Genomic DNA, 23906 nt, shown 5'->3' on the forward strand with positions numbered 1-23906 from the left:
GTAAGCTGGTATAGACACTGTGGAAATCAGTGCTGCAAAGTCTACTGGATGTATCTAGTAGATCTAGTGTCTGACCCAGCTATACCATTACTTGGCATAGTCCCCAAAGACTCAGCATCCTACTCTATACACTTGCTCAGTCACGCTCTTTGCCATTCTATTCACAATAGCTAGGAAATGAAAACAGCCCTAAAGACAAGAGAGCAACCCTGAATGATCACACCAGGTGGTGTGAGTAAGTGTTTGTACATACATATACATGACAATTGTGATTAAAATGCAAAATACTACAAATTTGAAAAGGGCCCAGGAGGGAAGGAGGGATGGGGGGGATGGGGGTGGGGTAAGCACACATTCACATATGAAACTATCAAGAAGTCAAATTTTTATAATCTGACCATACGACAGATACTTTAACACTTTGAAAACAGGAGGAATTGAAGCAGAAAGGGGTTCTTCTGGCTCCAGATCATCCAGTTGATAAAAGTTAGAGTCACAATTCAGACTGTGCAATTATGGGCACACTTATAGAGAGGAGTTTCTTTAACACCCTGGACATGAACACAGTCTTGCAGATGTGTTACAGGCTCTGGGAACTGGTACAGTCCCTGGCCCTTCCATGGGGCTGAGACTGCTCATACCTTCTCTGCCGAAGACAGAACATATATTGCAAAATATATTTTGGATAGCTAGATAAACGGAGGCAAGTTGTTGGTTACCTATACTATAGTTCAATCTCCTATGGTAAGTGCATATAGTCTAACAAACCATTTGAAAAGAGATGAAATCTATTAGTAACAATAAGAAAAAGAAGGAAATTACTGACCGAAGCAGTTAATGTAACTGTGTGACATACTGCTCCAAGCTATCACCAAGGGATAATATCATTAGCTCCACCAAGCATACACCAACACTTAATACAGCAACTAGGTTTGTATTGAGAGAGAGAGAGAGAGAGAGAGAGAGAGAGAGAGAGAGAGAGAGAGAGAGAGGCAGGGGCAGTATGTAGCCAGGAAATTACACCCATGTAGATACCCAGAGACAGCATCTTGATGTGAAAGAGAAAACGAAGCATTAAATATAATTGTGCTAATTTGAAAAGAACATCCTATGTTTCTCAAGGAGAGATTTATCGTTCATTACAAAAACGAGCCCTTCGGCCTTCCAAGAATAAAGTGTCATTTGCTCTCACAAATGGACCATAAAATCTTCTCTGTTTAAGTAGGTTTGGCTCCCTTTGTCAGGATGACTTCTTAGGGTAGCAAGAATGCCAATGCTTTCAAGCCTCAAATCTATCTAATGCCAGAAAGCAATTGGGAGTCATAGCCCATGGCCCCACGGGAGAGCCAGATCAAGCCCTCCACACAAAGGGGCTACTTAGTGATCTGAAGAGCAAGCCAGATGTATAAAGCATTATCCAAGTGTTCATTGGTGCTGCATGCCCAATGAATGCATGCTTAGATGACCATTAAAAAAAAAAAGCTGTGTAAGGCAAATCTAAATTAACCCCACATTGTCTGCTTAAATATGCAAATTAACTGCGTTCCTCTCACCTGTCACCTGGAATGGCCTATTCTACACTGATTTCTGCTTCTCTGGAATAAAACTCGCTGGCATTTCCCTAGATCCAGTCTCTCCCCTCACAGGAATACTATGAACTACAAGGACCACCATGAAAAATGTTACACTCCTCAGTTCCACTTACAGCTGGGGCTGGGCACAAGACTCTCTCTGGGGCAAAAGGATATCTACGTGGGAGCTATGTCTATGCCTGGATCATGTTTGTCCTTGTAAACTGGAACACAGATGTGTAGTGACATCATGAGGGACATGGACCAAAAAGGCAGGAAGGAACCCAGAGCCCCTGTTTGACCTACATTGAGAAACCTGGGTGCTTTCTCTGCTCCTGGCCAGACTCTGTCTTTTCAGTGTCTTATCCTAATTAATAAATGTGAAAGCTTCTGGCTGATGTCATTTATTCTAACTTCAATAATAATTTCCTGGTGATATACATATGCTTCTTAGTAGAATAGTCACTTAAGGAGATGAGGCCCTGTGGTGTAAATATGTCTGAGAAGCAAATTTTAATTTCATTTACTTAGAGCTAATTTAAACTTAAGGCAGCATGTTTCTAGATTTTTTTTTATCAAACACTTTAGTGTCTAGGATATCTAAGATGATTAATATACAACTATTAGGAAGACCCATTATCATCACAGACTGGCCCATGTTTCAAAGTTTAAGTCTTTGTCATCGTGTTCCAGGATAATTGAAGGTCTCAATCTAGAACTTTCTCAAAACAAAGGTACGATCAAACTAGGAAGTATTTAGACATGTGATGCTATTTAATTTTTAATTAAGTTATTTTATTTTATGTGTCTGAGTGTTTTGCCAATATGTATGTGTACCTCTTGGGTGCCTTCTGTCTGGGGGGTGTGGGGGGATCAGAAGACAGCATTAGATCTACTTGGAACAAAAGTTGTGGATGATGTGTGTTCCAGGAACTGAGCTAGTGCCCTCTTTAAAAGCAACATGAACTCTTAAAGGATGAGCCAGAACCCAGCATCAAAGGTGCCGATTTTAAAAGGAGACAACAGTATCCATTTGATTGTGAGGCTAACCTTTAATGGCTGAACCATCTCTCTAGCCCTTGCCGCCTGTAGCATCACATAAGCTAGCTGTGGCAGCGCTGGAGAGCTTGCTCTGGTGCAGGGCATAGGAGAGCTGGCAGGCCGAGCAGCTCAGCTACGACCCAGACCTAGATCCATGGCTTTGACTTGGCCCACCTCAACATCTACCTGATCTATGAACTGCCGGGGCATATGAAGAGACAGGGCCTGCATATCCACAGAGAGTCCAGGTGAGCAGCTAGTATTGATAGTGTAGCAGAAGCCAGAGGCCTAGAAACAGACCAATAACTCAGGGCAACGAACATCTGCAAGTAAGGACGTGTGGATACACTGTCACACTCTGCAGCTTCCACAATGAGATGTTTTCATTGTCATTTGGGTTCTTTATGTTTGTCTTCTTTTTTTCTTTTCTTTTATTTCTATTTTTACTTTTTATTTTCTTCGGGTCGGGAGAGGTTGCAAGAGCAGAGGGCAGATACGAAGGGAAGGAGGAGATGAGTGGGATTGGGGCATATGACTTAAAATTCACAAAGAATCAATAAAAAGTTAATTTTTAAAAGAAGCTGCTGTTTGACAAGGATGCCTGAAGTTCTTTTGTATAATCATATACATATAGTCTTTCATAAAGTAAAGCTCAGCTGATTTTTTTTGTTAAGAATAAAAAATGATATGAGCAGAACAATTGATTTACGAAGAAAAAGTTACCCCACCAGACAGAGAGCCAGGATATGTGGAGCCAATTGGGAGTATCAGGAACATTTTCTACACACAATCCAGGGGTATCTGGAGTATTTTCCATACAGTGTGGGCACACATCAATTCCACTTTGGAGGGGACATTTGTGAAAACACTATAACATTCCAGGAAAACACATATGTTAGGAAGGAGAGCAATGCGATTTGAAACAGTGCTGGAAACAATGTAACTGAGGCTCTCGATGTAACTAAGAAGCAAGCAATCCAAGCTTGGCAGAATGCCCAGAAATCATAGTCAGCCACAAACTGCGGGGCAAGACTGACTGCAGAGCAAGACTGAGAAACAGAAAATAAAGGGGCAGGCTTGCTGAGATGAGAAGGGAGAGAGGGCAGGTGAGATGGGAATGTGGGGGGTGGGGCGGCAGGTACAAGGGCAGGGCAGAGGAGGAGGACAATGGGGGGGAAGATCATCAGCACAGAGAGAGAAGAAACAAAGCTATGCCCAGCATCACAAAGGGCCACAAGTGCCCTCATTCAAGAAGTTTACATGGTTTTTAACCCCAAGCTGAGTTTATTAAGTATCTCAACGTATCCAATGTGGTCTCCATTCCAGAAAGGATGTTTAATGCAATAAAACCACTATTTTCTAGGTCTTGTTCAAAGCTCCAGATGAATCTAGATAGTTATATAGAAAAAGTTCCACTCTTGACATGGTTCACATTCAGTAGGAAGCAACAGCAATGACAGGGACAGATGCACAGCACCATCGCCTTCCTGCGCTTCCAGAGAGAGCAGAGAGAAGAGATGCATCCTTCCTGAGAACCTGGACTTGCTTTAGCCTCATGCTTCACTTAAGAGAAGCAGCACAACTTGCTGAGTTTTGAAACGTAGAGCTGTTCAAGACTTTTCAAACATTTAGGTTCTGCGGCTCTAAGTTTCGAACTAAGAGAAAAAAACAAAAAAGTCTGAAAAGTTTGGAGTCAAAACATAACGATCCTGAGAGAAGCAAGTGGTGTCCTCACCCTACAGTGTCGCCAACTCCTGCAGTGAAGCAGCAGTTTATAAACAACACTCAGGTTCATGGTATGTCATCATGGACCAAGGGCTGGAGCCCAAGCTGCACCGTCTCCTTCAATTGTGCTACAAGTCAGCTATACAACACCAGTACTGAGAATAGTATCCTATTGAACTCAGGCCTCCCTACCCTGTATTAAGGTCCTGAGAGGATGTGATGGGGTTAGCATCCCATGTAACAGAGTTTATCCCTTTAACACCTTCATCTCTGATCAGTATAATCCTTAAGTAACTGGGACACATTATAATTGTATCAAATCTGCTCGTGCTTCTGAGGTCCAGAAACCAGCAGCATTAACTGGGTGTGGAGGCACATGTCCACATCCTTAACTCTCAGGAGGCTGAGGTAGGAGACCATGATTTCAAGCCAACCTGACCTATATCATGACAGTCTGATCTATATAGTGAGGATCTCCCCCACAAAGAAAAATGCCTTAAACAGCAAGATTAAAATAATAAATGATAAAATAAGTAGCTACAACAATACTGGAGCTTCAGTTTGAGAAAACGCATGACCTGGTAGTGTTTGTTATGCATCGGGGTTTACACATTTATTGCTTCAACAAACAACGTCACTCTAAGCAAATATGGGCATTTGACATGTAAGTCAATCCTATGACTACTGAATAAGAAACACATATGCCACACAGATAAAATACAGTAGTATATTCCATTGACATGAGGACTCTCAAAAGAACAGGGTTTTCCTTAGTAACATGAAAAGCAGTGAACATTCCATTAATGTACCTTCCAAAGAGCATAGGAAGCTACTGGGAGGCCGCAATCCCACCGCACTGATTGTTCAAATCCCACCGATTCTACACCCCTCTGCCTCCTTAGAATATCTAGATTTGCCAGCACACAAGGATAGGTTGGACTTTTCTCAGACTTCTCATGCTTTCAAAGGAAAGCCCATAGAACCAAACTACATTCTTCCTTCCCTTCAACCAAAGGTTGAACCTGAAGGGGTTCTCCCAAAGAGGCAGACCTAGGCAGGAGCTAAGAAAGGCTCACACACGATAGCTTCTAGCTGTAAACTAGAATTCCTGATAGCTTCAAGCTGCAAACAGAACAAATTCCTACAACTCTGTGGTTCCCTCTCTGCCTTTTACAAGGATCTAGCATAAGGTATTCAGAGCCCACCTACTGACTTACTAAACCAAGTCAAGAGAAGTGAAGGAAGCACAGGGGAGCATTTGATGATGATTTCAACTTCCCTCCCAACTAACTAGAGCCCTGAGGAGGTTACCTGTCAGCAGGGTTCAAGTTCAGACTCAAGCCCATTGGCTCCTAACCCGCCAAAGTGGCAGCATCATTCTGCAAGCTTCCTCTGCAGGCTACGGGTTCCTAGAGGACATGTTAGCATTTAACTCCTTGTTGGAACTCATGGATTGTATGGAACAAAACAGTGCCTCACACTGACCCTTACTCTCTTCTCAGCCATGCTGGAAAACCACTGTTCATTGCTCTCCTGCCTCCCCACCCTGTCCCCCACTCAACTCGCAGCCACATCAAATAACAAGTTGTTGAGAACATTCACAGCCTGAGGTCTCACAGGCAGGCTTGAGTCTTCCATGGCCTGTGCCCATTTTGTACAAATGAAATGCCATGGTGGTTCAGAGGGCAGACTCAGAAAATGCAGAGGTTGGCACCCAACATGTCTCAATGTTTTTTCAACGTAAGGAATCAAGTTTTATGAACAGAAAGCTAAGGAATGTTAAGAAGGATTTCATAAGAAACAAACATTTAGCTGAACCCAATGTGACTAGGTCACAATGGGTAATCACATAGGAAATACAGCATGACAGAGGCAGGGTCTAGGAAAAAATACAAGTGTTTATCGATCACTACTTCCCTTGCTTGGCCAGGAAACAAGAGGGAAGGGAGAAAGGCATCCCAAAAGGAGGTCAGAGAACCAAGCTGGCTACAGAGTACAACACAAACACCCTGAGGGTAAGGTTAAAAACTAATTTATGTTACAAATTGTAGAAGTTGAGGAATGTCTCTAATGCTTTGGGAATGATAAAAAGAATGGATCTTTGTAGTAGCAATACTAAGATGCTAATAATTTCTTTTTTCAATTAATTCTAAATTTCTCTGTGTCACAGTGACTCTAGGTACAAAATAATTTGATAATCTCTGTGGAGCATTATTTGAGCATAATAAAATGACTAATGAACTAGAATGATCATGAGACTTACATATTAATTTCAAAAAATAGAAATAATACATATTAATTTAGAAACAATAGAAATATATTTCATCTTGCTTAATATTTAAGCCCTGCATGTTTCATAAGTCTACTGAATCTGTTCTTGCCATTGGTCCCTCAAATAACAAGTAATAAATAAATCCCCAATTCTCTCAATGAACAGGAATGTAAAATGTTGATTTCAGGCAATAACAACCTTGGCCATCTGCTCCTTCAGTAACTTTCCCTGACAATTCTACTACCAAGTGTGGTGTGGGCTCCATAGATCAACCTTCTATGTAGTAGTGCATGGCCACTGAAAGAGATCCACACAGGAGTTCCCGACGTGTCGGATTTCAGCTCCCATGTTGAACAAACGGATGAGACGGACGCTGTCCTCTAGTCCTGTCTGCTCTAAGTTCTGAGACACAGCAGCAAAAAAGTCTACACAGATTCTAAAAAGGTTCCTCAAAATGCAAGAGTGTTGGCTTGTTTGGCTCCTTTGCCAGTTAGCTAGGGTTACTACTGGTTCCAACTTAATGTATGGAGTCTGACTTGATGATCTAGAAAATGAAAGAATTAGTCACAGACCCAAGCAAAAAGCCAACACATGCCTCTTAACTATAAGTTAAAGACTCTTCTTTAAGGAAAGCTGGAATTTCCAGAAATAGTTACTCCACGCTAGCACCTGGTTAAGACCAGCCCCCAGAAACACCCTATTTTACATTCTATTTTCTTCATAATTATATATTTTTGAGATTATAAAATAATAACATCATTTCCTCCTTCGAGTCCCTTCCTACAATCCCTCCCAAGTCACACACACAAACTCCCATGGCCTCTTTTCTTAAATTACTGTTACGCATGTATATGTGTAGATACAGGCACAGGTATATAAATATATGTTCCTAAATATGTAAAGACTCTATACTCATTCTGTAAAATGCTACTTTTATGAGTGCTTAAGGGACTGTCTTTGACATCTTGTGTTACGTTCTCAGTAATCAATTTCCCAGGTAAGTGGAGTACAGATGGTTTATTGGAAAGTACCTTGGCAAAGGCACTTACGAAAAGCAAGAGGAAAATGCAGATGGGACAAAGGAAGAAGCTAACATTTGATACGGTCACAAGGTATGGTTTGGCCACTTCTATGGAGAAGTATGTACCTAAGATTGCCTCGAGGAAAATGCAGATGGGACAAAGGAAGAAGCTAACATTTGATACGGTCACAAGGTATGGTTTGGCCACTTCTATGGAGAAGTATGTACCTAAGATTGCCTCGCAAATGTAGCTCAGTCAAACGGATACGACTATGAGCTACTAGAGATCTACACCCCATGAGGCCATGTAATCACACCAGCTCCGAGGGACATGGACAAAGAACTAGGGAAGGCACCATTAACCTCAAAAGCAATGAAAAGAAGAAACAAATGGGAGCACAGTGAGAAAGAGAGAAGTAGATGAGATGGAAACAGCAGGGCTTGGACCATTTATCTCAGCATGCTGAAGTCTGACCATCTGTGTGCCCATGGCGTGGCATGTCTGTTCGGTGTCTTTGGGATGCAGTTCCTTCATGTAACCTTTCCCGGCTTACTGTCACTCCTGAGACACCCAGGAGCCTGCCCATATTTCATTGGTGACTATTGCCTGAGACTATTGTCTTCCATCATCTCCCATCATCTCATGGCCTTCATATAACCATAAAGGCAAAGGACATAGGAAATCTCCAGTGGCATTTGAAATCTACCCTGATTAAGTATGCAGGCCCATTTTTTTTTCCCCACAGAAAAAAAAATTTCCGCAGAAAATTCCCATCTCTATACTGCAGAGGGCACTCAGCAGGCCCATGATTAAATGAGATTTGCAAGCAGCAACAGGGGGACTTAGGCATTTACAATGAGTACGATTATTCACGTAGTTGTATCTTTATTACCCATGCTCCCCCTTGTGAGGTAATTTTCCTTATTGGAAGTAAAGCAATCTCGAGCAAAGCACTTAAAAATTATCCTTTTCCTGTTTTTATTAGCTGGTATCAAAGAAATGACTATTTGAAGCACAACCAACAGGAGGGAATTGGTTTTTTTATTGCTCGGTTCACATTGTTAGAGCTTTAGAAGTCGAGAAAAGACTCCCCAAGGAAATACAGTCTCTCAAAACACACTTTCAGAGTAATCAACAGGAAAAGTCTCGCAAAGGGAGGGAAACAGAGAAAAATATTAAAACATAATTAAATAAGCAAAGTATATGAAAAATAAAAATTGAAATAGAAGCTGTTCAAGAAAAACATGGCATTGCTTGAAATTTCCTTTCAGAATAGTATGCAGAATATACACTATCCCAAGGGGGCTATGTCATTTTTTTTCTGATCAACTTAACAGCAGCTAATCTTTAAAATCGAAACCCAAGGGGTGAGTAAGCTCAGTGGGTAAAGGTGTTCACTGCCAAGCCTGAAACCTACCTGAGTTGGATTCCCAGAACCCACGTGGGAGGTAGGGAAAGCCACCTCTAGCAGGTTGTTCACTTCCACACATACAAAGTAGCAGCAGCAGCACATGAACATGGATACACGCATGAGCAAAGAAATGTAAAAAAAAAAAAAAAAGTAATTAATCAAAACTTGAGAGGGGCTAGGGCAATGGATTAGTGAGTAAAGTAATTGCTATGGAAGTCTACAGGGCAGAGTTTGATTCCCCAGCTCACATGTAAATGCCAGAGAAGCATGATGTCCCATCTGTAATTATAGACAGAGCATAGTAATCAGAAACACAGAGAAAACCAACCGGCTAGAAGACCATCCAATGCATGATCTCTGAGCTCAAAGATCATGTATTAAAGAGATCCTGCCTTAAGAGAACTAGCTACTGAAGGAAATGCCAAAGTTAATTTCTAATCTGCATACATTTGCAAACACACAAACCTACACACACTTGAGCATCTATACACACATAAACAAACATACACAAATACATATCCATACATTTGCAAAAGGTAAAAAAGATTTAAATGGGAACAATAATCAGCATTAAATATCCCATATGAACATAAATGGATGTGTATACCAGCACTCCAAACAAAAGAATGATGTTTGCAGAATGCATAGGAAAGAAGAACCGTGGACACGGGGTTTAACGAATATGTGCATGTCCACACGTATCACAGATACTACCATCTCCAAATTCTCCTCGATTGACACTTAACAGTGTGAACAGCAATCAGAAATCATTCACATCGCCACAGCAGCAAAACACATCTTTTATATTTTGTAAAAATTAGAAGCAAATAAAAAAATGCAAAGCCCCAAGAGGGGTTAGACCCTTTAATCCAAATAGAGACAATATTCAAAAGAAATAGCTTGTTTATTAAAGATCAAGTTCAGAAGACATTCCATGATTTATTCAGATTACTATATAAACTCAACTCCCAAGTCAACTGAAACAAATATAAGAAAATTATATAACACTCAATAAAAATATTTACACATACCATTCTTCACAAAGTAATTGTTGATACTACAAATTGGTGAGACTGAAGTCATCAATTTGCATTCAGTGGTGCTGCTTAAATTACATATTTAAGCACGTTTCCCTTTAAACCTCATACTTAGGTTATATTTCCCAGAAGAAGGTATAATTGCATTATTAAAACATCAAGTTCTTAATAGATTTGTGGCTCACTCCATGAGATGGAACCCAAAATTGACAGTGATAAAGAGCCCCAGACTAGGTCATGGGCCTAGAGAAAACCTTTCTACTCTTGTTTTGCTAAAGAAACATAACAATAAAATGTCGCCTAAAGGCATATATACTCATAGATCACAGAACTGCTCAAACTTCATCAGAGAAACTTCTTGCAGTAGATAGTACTTTACACAGTGAGCCACAACTGGATAATGTATACACTGAGAGACTTAGGAGCACTCAGAGGCCTTAAATGGGATGCATTCATCAAACCACTCCCTTCAAGGCTCAAGACTGTGGATGACTCCAAGTATATGTATATATATATATATATATATATATATATATATATATATATATACACACATATACATATATATATACATATATATATGTTATATGATGTATATGCAATATATAAGATGTAATATGTAGTATATAATATAATACAATATAATATAAAATATATATTAACTCACAGAGACTGACAGCACAAAAGACCTGCACAAGTTCATATCAGAAAAAAATTCAAGCAAGAAGAAGGGGAGTAAGACACAAAGTCCCACCATAACCAAGAAAACTATTTGCAATTGAGACCTCCTGGAAAAAAAGGAAAACTCAGTTATCTCCACTGGAGTGTCACAGGTTGTATCAAGCATATGCCAGGGCAGCCCCATTTCCAAGAGTGGTTGGCCCCAATACCAAGATTTTGTGTTTGTTTGTTTGTTTGTTTTGGTTGGTTGATTTATTGGTGTTTGCTTGTAGGCATTTTATAATGAGAAAGAGAGAGAGGGAGAGGGGGAGAGAGAGAAAGAGAGAGAGAGAGAGAGAGAGTGTGTGTTAGGTTGATGAGTAGGATATCTGGGGGGAACTAGATGAGGGAAACAGTAGTGTACATATGTTTTTAAAATATTTTTTAGCATCAAGGGAACATGGCCCACTGAATCTATTAAGCAGGGCTCACATAGACTCACAGAGACTGAAATGGCAAACCCAGAACCTTCATGGGTCTGCACCAGGTCCTCAGCACATATGTTCTGGCTCTGGGTCTCCCTTCTCCCCGGGGCGGTTGACCACCAGCCCATGAGGAGGAAGGGAGCAGAGTCGATGAACAGGGTTTTGAACAGCCCATGAATACAAAGGGATATAAGGACACATTTGGGGATAGTTTCTTGGAGACAGAATCACAGGTTCTATAGTTTTCAGGAAGGGAGAGGTAGGAATATTCAGAGTGGGCAAGAGTCATTGGCTGAAGGCTAAGGTGTTGAGATGCCTCCTTAGCACCAGGAGGCATTTTAGGAATCTCAAGTGTTTGCTGAATAGTTTCTTATTGGGAAAAAGGAAGCTGAACCTATAATATAACCAAGGCTATGTGACATTCCACTGGTAGGGGTGCATGGGGTTTTCAGGCTGCCCAGACAAGGGCAGAGAAGGAGATCATCACAGAGTGACAAGCTCAGAAGGCTAACTGGACAATGGTAGACTTTCACCTTAATTAGTAGGGCAACAGTTTTAGCAGGGTTAATGGTTTTGTGGGATTCCTAATGGTGGGAGAGAGTGTATCTCTGACTCTTTGGCTAGCTCTTGAGACTCTATTCTTCCTGTTGGGTTGCCTTATCCAGCCTCCACAAGAGGGTTCTCGCCTTGTCTTATGGTACCCTCTTTTGTCCTGTTCAAGTGCCCCCTCTTGGAGGCCTGCTCTTTTATGAATCAGAAATGGAGGGGGGATGGTTATAAGGGAAAGGAGGGAGGGGAAACTATGGCTGGGTTATACTATATTAGAGAATCTATTTTCAATTTTTAAAAGGTACAGTTACAAACTATATCTTCAAAGATATTACCAAAGAAAATGCCATGTTGAAAAAACTCCTTTTGTACATGCACTAAGAGGGATTGAACTAAGAGCTATGTTTATATTAGGCAAATATTATATTACTGAACTATATAGGCAGTGCAATTTACTTTTTAAGGGTATGTTGCTGGTGTTTTTGGAGCCGACACAGGTCAACTATTGCTCTAGATTTATCTTCACTCATTCACTGAACAAACTATAGAGAAAACGTAGATTGTGAGTAGGGTTATACTCCCCTGTGGTCACAGGCATGGTAGCATGAGCAATGGAGAAACACAACAGACCAAAAAATAAAAAATAAAACCAAAACAAACAAAAAAAGAACTAAAAACAAGCATGAAAACATATTAAGCTATAAGATAGTTGAGTGGAAAGTAAAATAATGACAGAGATGGATTTCTACCTAGCAATGAAGAACTGTAATGTCTCTGAGATCGACAGTCTCTCTGTAAGGCTAACCAAGACCCTCAATGCCTTCAAAGGCCTCTACATAATGTGACTATGTGAGGTCACTTATGAGGAGACCACAGAGAGTTAGAACTCAAATGATCCTGAGGATCCCATGCCCTGAGCATATTCTCTGATCTTCCCAGCAATATAATCTCTGTCTCTGGATTTCCTCTAACAGTTTGCAAAGAGGGAGCCTCACCGAGTTTCCTCCTTTACTTTTTCATTTTTTTATTAGGTAGTTTCCTTATTTGCATTTCAAATGTTCTCCCCTTTCCTAGTTTCCTCTCTGAAATCCCCTATCCCTCCCTCCTCACCCTACTACCAACCCACCCACTCCCACTTCCTGACCCTGGCATTCCCCTATACTGGTGCATAGAACCTTCATAGGACCAAGGGCATCTCCTCCCATTGATGACCGACTAGGCCATCCTCTGCTACATATGCAGCTGGAGCCATGAGTCCCACCATGTGTTTTCTTTGGTTGGTGATTTAGTCCCTGGGAGCTCTGGGGTTACTGGCTAGTTCATATTGTTGTTCCTCCTATGGGGCTGCAAACCCCTTCAGCTTCTTGGATACTTTCTCTAGCTCCTTCACTGGGGACCCTGTACTCAGTCTAATTGATGGCTGTGAGCATCCACTTCTGTAACACTAGTGAATAATGTCACTTTGTCGCAATCATTCGTCTACCAACAATTCGCTCCTCAAGATAATCAGTCCAAGATGACTGTGAGGGCAGCGACTTTCCTACTTCTAGACACCTGTAAATCTAAAGGATTCCTATGCTGAGGTGTACACCACTCCCAAAATTATGGGACAGCAATTAAAAATGGCACCAAGAGTCCCTAGCAGTAACCATCTGGTATGGTTACATCGCTGTTCTTATAGCAACTAAAAAAGAGCAACAGTATAAAGGACAATACACTAAATTTAGCATCAGCAAGATCTCATCTCATCTTCATTGTTTCATTGTTGAGTGAAGGGAAAACATTGAATCTGCTAAGGCCCAAGTTTCCTTGTTTCTAGACTAAAGACCACAGTAGACTCAGTCCCTCTGATATAAAATGATATTAACTTCTAAAACCCTTTATTATTTACAAAGAAATTTCGAAGGCATAATGATGAAGAAGCCTCCCAGGGCTGGCAAAAGAGAAGGGCAAGCTCCCAAATACATGTCAGGATAAATCCCCATATTAAATGCTGCTCAGGGTCTGTAGCTCTTAGGCCAGAGGGAAACATAAGATATGAGTTCCACAGTATTTACAGAGGAAAGAAAATTAAGCACATTTCACAGCCTTCTATTGGCTCTTGTTTTATGAGCGGCTACAAAGGTCACCCCAAGTAAAAGACTATCTCAGGACAAAGATCAATTAAAATTAACCATGCTCTGGGGAAGCTAGGGGACAACCTCTCTGCTTTACACTCTGCAGACTCCAAGGAACGTGCTAATTATTTTATATGCTAACATTATTAGATACCAGATAGTCTGCCAATTTGTCAGCAGATTGACTCCTAATGAGCAGTTAATCTGCCCTTTGCTGAGCCACACAACGTTGAATAAATGCTTCCTTCAGAATAGGTCTTTCATGTTTTGTCCAGCTACTCCATAAAACCACGACTCTTCCCCCCACTCAGCTACTCCTGTCACCGAGGTTCTTTGAAACAATAAGTAATACAAAGGCCGAAAGGGTTTTAGCTGCCACCGAAGTATCAAGACCATGAGCACAGTGACAGGAAGCAGGGGCTCCAGGACAGCCATGGGTTCCATGCATAGTGCCACCAGTCCCTCACCTGCTGTAAGCCCAGGGCCTAACAACTTCCAAACTTGTATGTTTATGAAATGGGAATACAAGTGTCTCCTCACTGGCTGCCTAAGAACTGTAGAATGGGTGTGCGACATGCCCAGTGACTAGTAAGCACCCAGGACCTGTTATTGGGTTTATTTAATTATCTACTTACTTGCTTACTTATTTTTAAGACAGGATCATGCTCATTCCATAGTCATCGCTAGCCTGGAATTCACCATGCAGCCCAGGTTGGCCTTGAACTCATGTCAATCCTTCCGTTTTAGTTCATGAGGCACTGGGATGACAAGTAGGTAACTCCATGCCCTGTTTTTCCTTTCACTACTTTTAATACAACGATTTGCCAATCCCCAAACCTTCCTAATGTGTGTTAATCATTTTGGTTCGCAAGCAAAGTTTTCCTAAGAAAGAAAAAAGTAAATAGAACAGAAATTCTGTTTTCAACATTAGATTCTGTTTTCTGCCAACCTCGTTTTATTGACGTCCTCATTTACTTCTTAAATGGTTTTTCTTTCTCTCCATCACCTTCTTCTCTTCCCAGAACATCAACTGTGAACACACCTGACAGTTGGAATGGGCAAAGCTTTCCCTTCATTATGGACTTGGCTAAGATGTTCCCCAGATATGACCCAAGAATCCAGCTGACCCAGAAGGTTCAAGTACATATGGAAGCTACCTCTTCCTGACTTTACCATCTTGCCAAAATGTGGCTTACGTGCAGCAAAAAGGCCAATCCACAAGTCTAAGAGAAATGCCTGAGTTTTGTTTTGTTTTTCTAGAAATTCTGGTTGTCTTTCCACTCTTACGTGTGCTCGGAAAATGCAGCACAGGAATTTACCACAGAAAGAGTAGCAAACAAAAAAAAAAAGTTTTAATAACATTTCTACACATTGCTCAAGGCTTCTAAAGTTACAATTATGAGTTCATGCAGTGTGAGCAACTGTTTTTCATTTGTTACTGGTTGAAGAATTTAAATAGGAATTGATAGAATGAGCCCGTCAAATGCACAACCTAATAGAGATTTACAGCTCCAGAAACAGTCCGAGATACTTCAACCGTGGAACAGACAAAATGTTGACCATGTGTTTATATTTCATTACCGCGGAAAATCCAGAGATGGTTAGTGATTATTCATGTCAAGAGTTTTAAAGCTATACCTCTTTGGGGTATTCGCTAGCATGCTCTGAAAGTCTCCACTCTAAGGCTTTCCTTTGCCCTTTTGCACGTGGGTTTGAGAAACTCCCAGCCTGTCCAGGCATCTCTGCCCCTTCGCTGAAGCATGTCAAGGTTCTCTCTTATATGGAACCCACAGGAATCAGTGACAATGAACTAACCCATTGGAGAAATAGAACTAGAAGACTAGAACAGTGACAAGGATTGAATGCAAATTGCTCTTTCAGAGAACTCAAGTTTAGTTCCAAACATCCATATCAGGTGGCTCAAAATTGCCAGTACCTCTGGCTCCAGGAGATCCAATGCCCTCTTTTGCCTCTAGGGGCACTGTACACATGGGCGGGGCGGGGGTGGGGGGTGGGGGGGAGAGAGAGCGCGCGCGCTTTGTTAAAACCTCTCTTTAGAGATCTTAAGGTATCACTCCTCCAAGCAAGAAGCTTTGTTTTAACCATTTATTTTTAGAAGACATAGATGTCTTGTAGGCACTTCAGGCATTGCGACATAGGCCAAGGCTGTCGTCATTTAGAGTGTACCCCTGACTTATCAGTGACTCGCATCTAGTATATTTGAAAGAGAAGGCCCTTCTGTGAATCTACACTTGCTGTCCTGTTTGGCTACTAGTTTAGAGAGAGTTAAAATGCATTGTGTCCCCTGAAGATTTCAGGTATTGAAATTTGATACCCATTACCGGATATCAAGAAGAGAAAAGCTTAAATGTCAAGGCTTTGGAAAGCAACAAGGAACAGATTGGTACAGATGGTCCTCTAGCCCTCAGTCCTGGAGCCTTTATGAGAGAGGCCTGAACATATTCTCAGACCACACCACTTAGCTCTTGGTATGGGGCAGTTTGCAGAAGGGTCATCAGTAAATACAAGCCTTTAGTCCACAACTGTGAGCTCCAATACACTTCATCTTCTCATAAGCACCAAGCCACATGTATTTCATTTAATAACAAAATATAACCAAAAATTAAAATAAAAATGAGCCTTGTATATATCTCATAGAATACAAACTTCCTTGCACCAAGTCTCATCCCACTGAGAGATCAGTACAATCAGGGAGAAGTCTGAATTTCTAAACTAAACTAAGAGAAACCATGTTGCACTTCAGAACAAGTTTGACCGAGGCTGAGTTTACCACCACGTAGAAGAAAGAAAGGTGGCCCTAGTGATTCCTAGAAGCCACTGGGATGCCCAAGTTTCTCCCAGCCTCCTGAAAAGCATGCCTTCTGTGTATTTCTAATTAGTTGGTAACTTTTGATTAAATATTAGCAATTGATAATAACTTTAAAGTCTCACTGTGAATACAATCAAAAGACCTGTCTCATGTTTAGGAGACCCTCGTGTTATATAATGGGGTTTTTATAATGGGGGTGATAAAATTAACCCAGAAGAGGTGAAAGGAGTGCTTTTTAAAAATATGTCCTTAATTGAAATAGAATTATATCGCTTTTCCCTTACCTTCCTCCCTCCAGACTCTCCCTGCTAGCTCTCTCACACCTCCTCCTGGTTCATAGTCTTTTCTTCTTTGGTTATTATTGTTGCATACATAATCACACACACACACACACACACACACACACACACACACATACACACACACACACACACGGTGGTAAGTCCATCTGTGTTGTTTTGTTTGTGTGAAGAGGGGTTCATCTCTGGGAGAAGCTCACCCTGTCCCAGCTCCATCAGACATGAAAGCATGTGGCAGAAGGCTTGCTAGGGGATTGACTCAAAACTCTCCACACCACACCCCTCACTGTGGTCACCTTGCAAAGAGTGGATCCCTGGCTTCCCAGGCAGGCCTGCTTCAACTATGACACAGAACTTCTTCCATAAATGAAGCCAAACCTAACTTCCTATAGCTTCCATACATCATGAGTACACTGAAACTTGAATTTCGTCAAGGCACCTCTTTGGGCATGACATTTAATGTGTGAGGAGGATTCTAAGCTCCATGAAGGAAGCTCTTACCTTTCACTGGGAGAATACATTGACCAGAGACTTTATTCTAGTACTATAACATATATACCACCTTGAGAAGTGTCTACTACTCCAACAGGTAGCCAAAACCCAGAGATAACAGGAGATACGGGATCTTAAGTACTCAAAATCAATTGTCGGTATGTTCTCGTCAGTAGTACAAAGAGTTAAAACAGAGCCGAAAGAGTTGATTCTCAACGTGGAAAGAAAGCCACCTCTCTTTTTACATCTGTATTTTAAATGTGCAAAAAAAAAAAAAAAATCTCCAATTCTCTCCAACTACTGCTCACCGTAGACCAAACATGGTATTGTCAGCAGCACAGCACAGATGCTTTTACTTTACCCAAGCCCTGCAACACTATCCCTTCTCTGCTGATTTGCATCACGATGGAATTCTTTGCTGCAGGCAAAAGATGAAAACCGGGCTTCTATCTCAGAGTTATAGTGACATTTAGAGTATTCCTAAGCCAACATTTACCATTCTGATACATAAGCCCTCTCAGCAGAGTAAAAGACTCTGATACCATAGACCCCCAAAATACACATGTTGAAATTTAATTACAATGTGTTAGTATTAGGAAATGAAGCCAATGTCTATCTGTGCAGGAAAAACCCTGTAGATAGATTTAAAAGCAGAGATAGCCTTGAAAGACCTCTTTCCTCAATGACCTCCCTAGGGTACAAGGAGAAGCTAGGATGTGTAGCCTGGATAGGTGGTTCTCAACAGAAACTGGGCATGCAGACATGCTGGTTGCTGTCTTACTTTCAGACCCTAAAAACTGGGAGAAATAACTTTCTATAGTTTAAAGTCCACACATGTATGACACTTGGTGCTTGGGACACTGGAGACAGGGCAGCAATTTTAAAGAGCAATAGCCTACACGGCTCCTCAAAGCTCAGTGCCCAACTTCCTGAAAGTCTTGATATTAAGTCCAACTTTTCGATGAGGTCACATGACAATTCACTAAAGCTACACCTCATCTCAGCCTGCCAGATTTCTCATGCATAGACTTTAGCCCCGTAGCACATACCACATGGCTTCTCTGCTACCTGTCCCTCTTTGCACCCTTTTGCATCCTTTGCAACTTACGAAGTCATAAGAGTTTCTAGTACACGGCAACGAGGAAAATGCCAACATCTATTACCTGACAAAAATCAGTGACTCTGGGATTGGTCAGTATTACTGTAAGATAGATACTATCTATCTTACAGAAAGGCCCTGATTTTTTTAAAAAACTATTTATTTGTTTATTTATTTATTATTTTATGCATATTAGTACACCACCATTGCTCTCTTCAGACACATCAGAAGAGGGCATCAGATCCCATTCCCAATGGCTGTGAGCCAAAATGTGGTTGCTGGGAATTGAACTCAGGACCTCTAGAAGAGCAGTCAGTGCTCCTAACTGCTAACACATCTCTCCAGCCCTCTTGGTCCTGATTTTGTTGGCTGGTAAAGTGAGGCACATAGGCGACTGTTCCCCTTAGGATTATCTCATGGATAAAGTGAGACAATACATGCCAAGTGCTTAAAATCATGAACAGATACAGCAGACTTTTGGTAAGTGTTAATTGCCTTTATGTTATTTCAAGATTCGTTTCCCAGTTGGTGATGGATTTGTGAGAATTTACGCCCTCAAGCAACCAGCTCTCCTCTTCTGAAGACACAGCTCCAAGATGGTGAACCAAAAGCTACCAAGGGTCAATTCCCATGGCTGTGGCCTCTCTACCTCCAGTTCAACAAGACCTAGGGCTTTGCAAAGGAGCTGTTAATAGGGTGAGTGCTACTGTCTCTGACCTGTGCAAGTAAAATAAACATAACACTGAAACCTTAAAAGGCAGAGAAAGCAGCTCCCCTCTTCCTACATGAACTGAGATTTGTTTCTTTGGCTTAACTAAAGTCAAAGCTAATAGTTCTAATGTCGTTGAATCTACCAACTCATTCTTCATATTTCTCTACTACACTGTATACTTTCTGAAACCAGATAAAGAGGAAAAAAATGGTCTCTCATGAAAGAATTTACCAGAACATACTAATCATTTAGACATTGGCTTATGTTTCTAGAAAGCTAAAGATTAAGAATGGAAGTCCTTCCCCCGCCCCCAGAGCAAAATCCAAGGCCAGCCTAAAGGCAGAGTATTAATCTAAATATTCACTAAGAGCTTAGGGAAAGAAAACACTTTAAAAATCACTCGTTATGGATTCACAGCTATCTTTGATCTAAAAAGGATGGCTTCTAGGCCTTTTGGCTAAGATCAAGTGTGATCTAAAAAGGAGCAAAGATTTAGGGACCAGAATTGCCAGGACAAATGGGAATGACATTGAACGAGATAGAGCATGGGGTATTTATTGGTTTCCTAGCAGTTAAGTCTTTGCTTGCCTATTAATTATAACAAGGCTCCACGAGGCTAATCTTCTCTAAGTGGTCCATGAAAGGACATCAAGAAAGCAAAATGAATGGCTACACAGTTAGGGAAGAGATAAGGGCAAATCCCGTTAGTGACGATGTTTCTCTTTACTTTGGAAAAGAAATACCCTAGGAGGTGAAGTTTGAATTAAGTAGCAAATTCCCAAGTGCATGCTCTATTTTATCACATGAACATCAAAAGACTATAATGCACACAATGTATGATGAGTATGTAGTCCCAGGAAGAATCCAAAACCTCCACTCTGACAGTCTTCCAAGCAATGTTAACCCTGTTCCCCCACCCCCCCCCATCCTGGGGTGACAGAAAGGTATAAGGTGTTGTCCCACTGCACATACTAAGGTCCTCTTACAATGACATTTTGAAGTCATATAATGTTTTTCCCCCCAGGGAAAAGAAATATCATCCACAAAATACTGAAAGTTAAACTTTCCAATAATTCAACAATATTTGCAATATACAAAGCCTGTTCATACACTGTCAACTGCCAGGAACTATAGAAATAGATACTTGTAGCTTTGAAGCCTACACAAACACCACTGACATATAATTGAACACGTTCAACACAGTCTATGTACATTATGTACTATGTGCATTAATGTCTCATTAACAAGGTCCCCTTTATGCTTGAAATCTACTACACCTAAATTGCACTGAATTTAGAAAATGATCCTGATTCTCAGTCTCCTTTGATAATAGATAAAACTGATAGGGATAGCGTTCACTTTCTTTTGAATTTGATACTTTGAATAAGAAAGATGGCACATCATATTCTAACAGGCATCTGTGTGGATTTTTATCATACCATAATACAGCTTTATTTACTATGCCCAATTATATATAAAAGCCTATTGAAAGGGACCACAGTACAACAGAGGAAGGAAGAGGAGAAAGGAGACCTGAGATCATGCTACTTGGGTTTCTCTATTTTCTTTCTCGTCGATCACAGAGGAATCTTGACTCATCTGAAAGGACTTGATGAAAACTAAACACAGTGTGGCTCTCCAGCCAAAACTCACAAACGTTCCCATTGGCCTCCCCTGATCAGCTGAGCACAAGGGATTTTTTTCACCCCCTCCCCCATAAAAAGTCCACAGTGTATCTAAATCTGATCCCAGTAAGATCTGAGTTGAGCTGAAGTGAAAATGCAGAGGTAGCATTTATGGGTAACAGCTGGAGAGTATTAGTTTGCTGTCTATCCCTTTCTCTCCCGAGGGTTGAAAATTCTGCTGTTCAGACAGGAAGTTGTCATATACCACACACTGTATGATACAATATGCTGGGGTGTAAGCGCACATTACAGAGGACTGGGAGATCCCTGAGTTGCTTTGGTTGGTGAGTCACAGTGATGATCTTGTACCTCTCAGGCCCTCCTCCCTCCTCCAGCATCATCAAATCCAGGATTGACAAGTACGCTGAAAGTTATCGAACACCCTTTGAATAACTCCAACTTAGGACATTTCATTGTTTGTCTCCCCACACATTTTAAAAACATTAACTTCAATACCTTCAGAGAATGAGTGGCCAAGACTCTCCAATAATCTTTTTTTGGCCCACTTTCAACACTTGCTGTCTAAAAAGATTAACATTTCTTTCAAATATTTATCTCATGTATTTGCCCAGGACAAAACTATTATATATGCATGTGTATGTCTGCATATGTACAAAAAATATATGGATGGAATTCAAAACATGATAGTCTGGAAATGAATGATTTTTTTAATTGAGTGGATTTTTCTAGGGTTTGCTTTTAGTATAAGTTTTACAAAGTAGCTCAGAAGTAAACACAGATACAAACAGGGAGAGACGCCCCTACATTCTGTAACTATGGCTCCAAGTTTTGGACAGGCTGATAAGCGGTTCCTTAACACCAGATGCTGAATAGCTATTCTGCATTCCTGCCAGTCTGAAAGGGCTCTTCCCTCCTTTGTAACCGCCTGTGCTCTGGGGAAAGGCAGGAAAGCCAACCCAGTCTCCTCACTCCTTTCAACCAGGTTCACTCGATACAGACCTTAACTCTTGAACTGTAGAAAATGTCTTTGCTTTGTGCATATCAGGGACATGCTGTTAATCACAGGGGTTAAAACACTACTGGTATTATGCAAAGCGGGGAAGGCGGGACTGAGGAGGCAACCCACACATCCATCATCCCTTTAGGAGTAGGCGGAGTTTAAAGTTTCCCCCAACTTCCAAGTACTCACTTGACAGGCAATATTTCTGTGCAATTTCCAGCCCCGAGTAACAGATGGTGCTCTGCCTGTCTTGAGCCTCGAGAGAGCCCAGACAAAGCTCCCAGCCACTCCATGCCTCGCGGGACCCATAGGTGGTTAGTTTCACAGACCTGTCAGACCAGGGCAGTTAGCAAAGAATGGAAGCTTAACTTCTTCCCGAAGTTTTTTTCCTGATAGGAGGAAGTCCAGAGGACTAAAGCACAAAAAGGCCTGGGAAAGTTTTGACTGCTTCAATTCTCTGCCAAACCATCACCTAGACCAAGGTGCGCAGAGAAGGAAAAGCTGGGGCACACGTGTTCAGAAACACAGCAGAAATGCAACTTGAGCAGTCCTAAAGACAACCTGGAAAATTGCTTAAGAGACCCCAGTGGTGGAAAGGCACGTCCAGGTACCAGAGACTGGATCAAGCAGAGCCCAAAGGGAAGCCGGCTACCCCGACGTCACCAAAGTAGGGTGCGCCTGAGCTGTGTGCGAGAGGAAAGGGAGGGGGCGCGATCCGGGAGTCGGGGGAGGGGGTACGTTCGGCCCACTCACCCTCACTGCCGTACTGTTTGCCATTGTTCGCGCCCATCCTGTCGCCGTCATGCCCGCCTCCTCCCTGGACACTGCATAGCTGGGGCGCACCTCCCAGGCGGCGGGGCAGAGGAAAGCGGGCAGGACCGGACCCTTAGCTGCACATGCCCCTTCCAAGGGCCGATTTGGGCTTGGGGGTCCGCAGTGCTCTGCGACCGGAGGGGTGGGACTAGGTCCGCTCCTGGCACCCCCGAGGGTGGCGAGCCAGCTCCAGAGCAACCACCGGAGCTCTCAGATTCCGCGCTCCGGGCGAGTGGGAGCAGCGCGAAGCACAGCCCGCGCCCGGGTGCCGCCCCTAGACTCGCCGCTCCACCGCCGTGGGGTCCCCATGCGCCTCCGCGGTCCCCAGCCGTGCGAGCCGAGCCGCGCCTGCCCCAGGCTGTCCGGCTCCTCGGCCTCCGCCTCCGCCCTGCGCCCCCGTGCGTCCGCGGCTTCCCCGGGGAGGGCGCGGCGGCCACTTGTTGCGGTGCCCCGAGTGAGCAGAGACTTGTGGCCCGGCGCTGCTCGCCTGCGGGCCGGACTTTTGTTAGCGCCAGGCGCCTCCTCTCGCCGCCCAGCGTCAATCACAGCTGGAGCCCCCGGGAGGAAGGCCGGCCCGGAGATGCGCGGCCTTTTAAAGGGGCAGCACGCCTTTTCCGGGCTCCGGCTCCTGGTCCCCGCCAGGGCTCTGGCTCTCCGTGCCACTCGCGAACCCTCCGGCGTGAAGGACCGTGCTGCGCGCTGTGTTTTCTGTGGACTGTGGGCTTCAAGACGTTCTTCGAATTCCCCTGGAGTTGTCTACAAAAAAAATGGCCCATTTGTGACGTTTACTAGAAACATGCAGTCAGTGTCCGGTTCTGGCACATTTCTGGTACCTGTGCTGGCAATCTCCAGCGGCTCCTTGGGTTTCGGGGCTAACGCGAGGAATGGAGGAGGGGTAAGGAAAACTTGAGAGGAACTTAGCAAGGGAGTGGTCTCTGGAGAGCAAAGACATTCCCCGCCCTGAGAAGGAGGTTTCCTGGCTCTGAAGTTTTGAAAGCTTCCGAGACACGACTTTTTTTTCCCTCCTCATTTATTTATTTATTTTTCTTCTTGTAGTTGATGCCATCTTTTATTTAGTAACTTACTACTTCGTTTGGAGATTTACGTGGCGTTTGCAAAGCCCCC

General features: G+C 42.4%; 1 protein-coding gene across 1 annotated transcript in view; it reads right to left on the bottom strand.

Annotated features, from left to right (window-relative positions):
* The window catches only part of Fbxl7 (F-box and leucine-rich repeat protein 7), a 355111-nt gene extending 331838 nt beyond the window's left edge, over window positions 1-23273 (bottom strand). Inside the window, exon 1 of the mRNA NM_176959.3 lies at window positions 22722-23273. Within this exon, the coding sequence (NP_795933.2) occupies window positions 22722-22758 (37 nt within the window). The 5' untranslated portion in view covers window positions 22759-23273. The remainder of the gene's footprint in view (window positions 1-22721) is intronic.
* Window positions 23274-23906: the final 633 nt, after the last annotated feature.

Source organism: Mus musculus, chromosome 15, assembly GCF_000001635.26.
Source record: "Mus musculus strain C57BL/6J chromosome 15, GRCm38.p6 C57BL/6J".
Classification (NCBI taxonomy): Eukaryota; Metazoa; Chordata; class Mammalia; order Rodentia; family Muridae; genus Mus; species Mus musculus.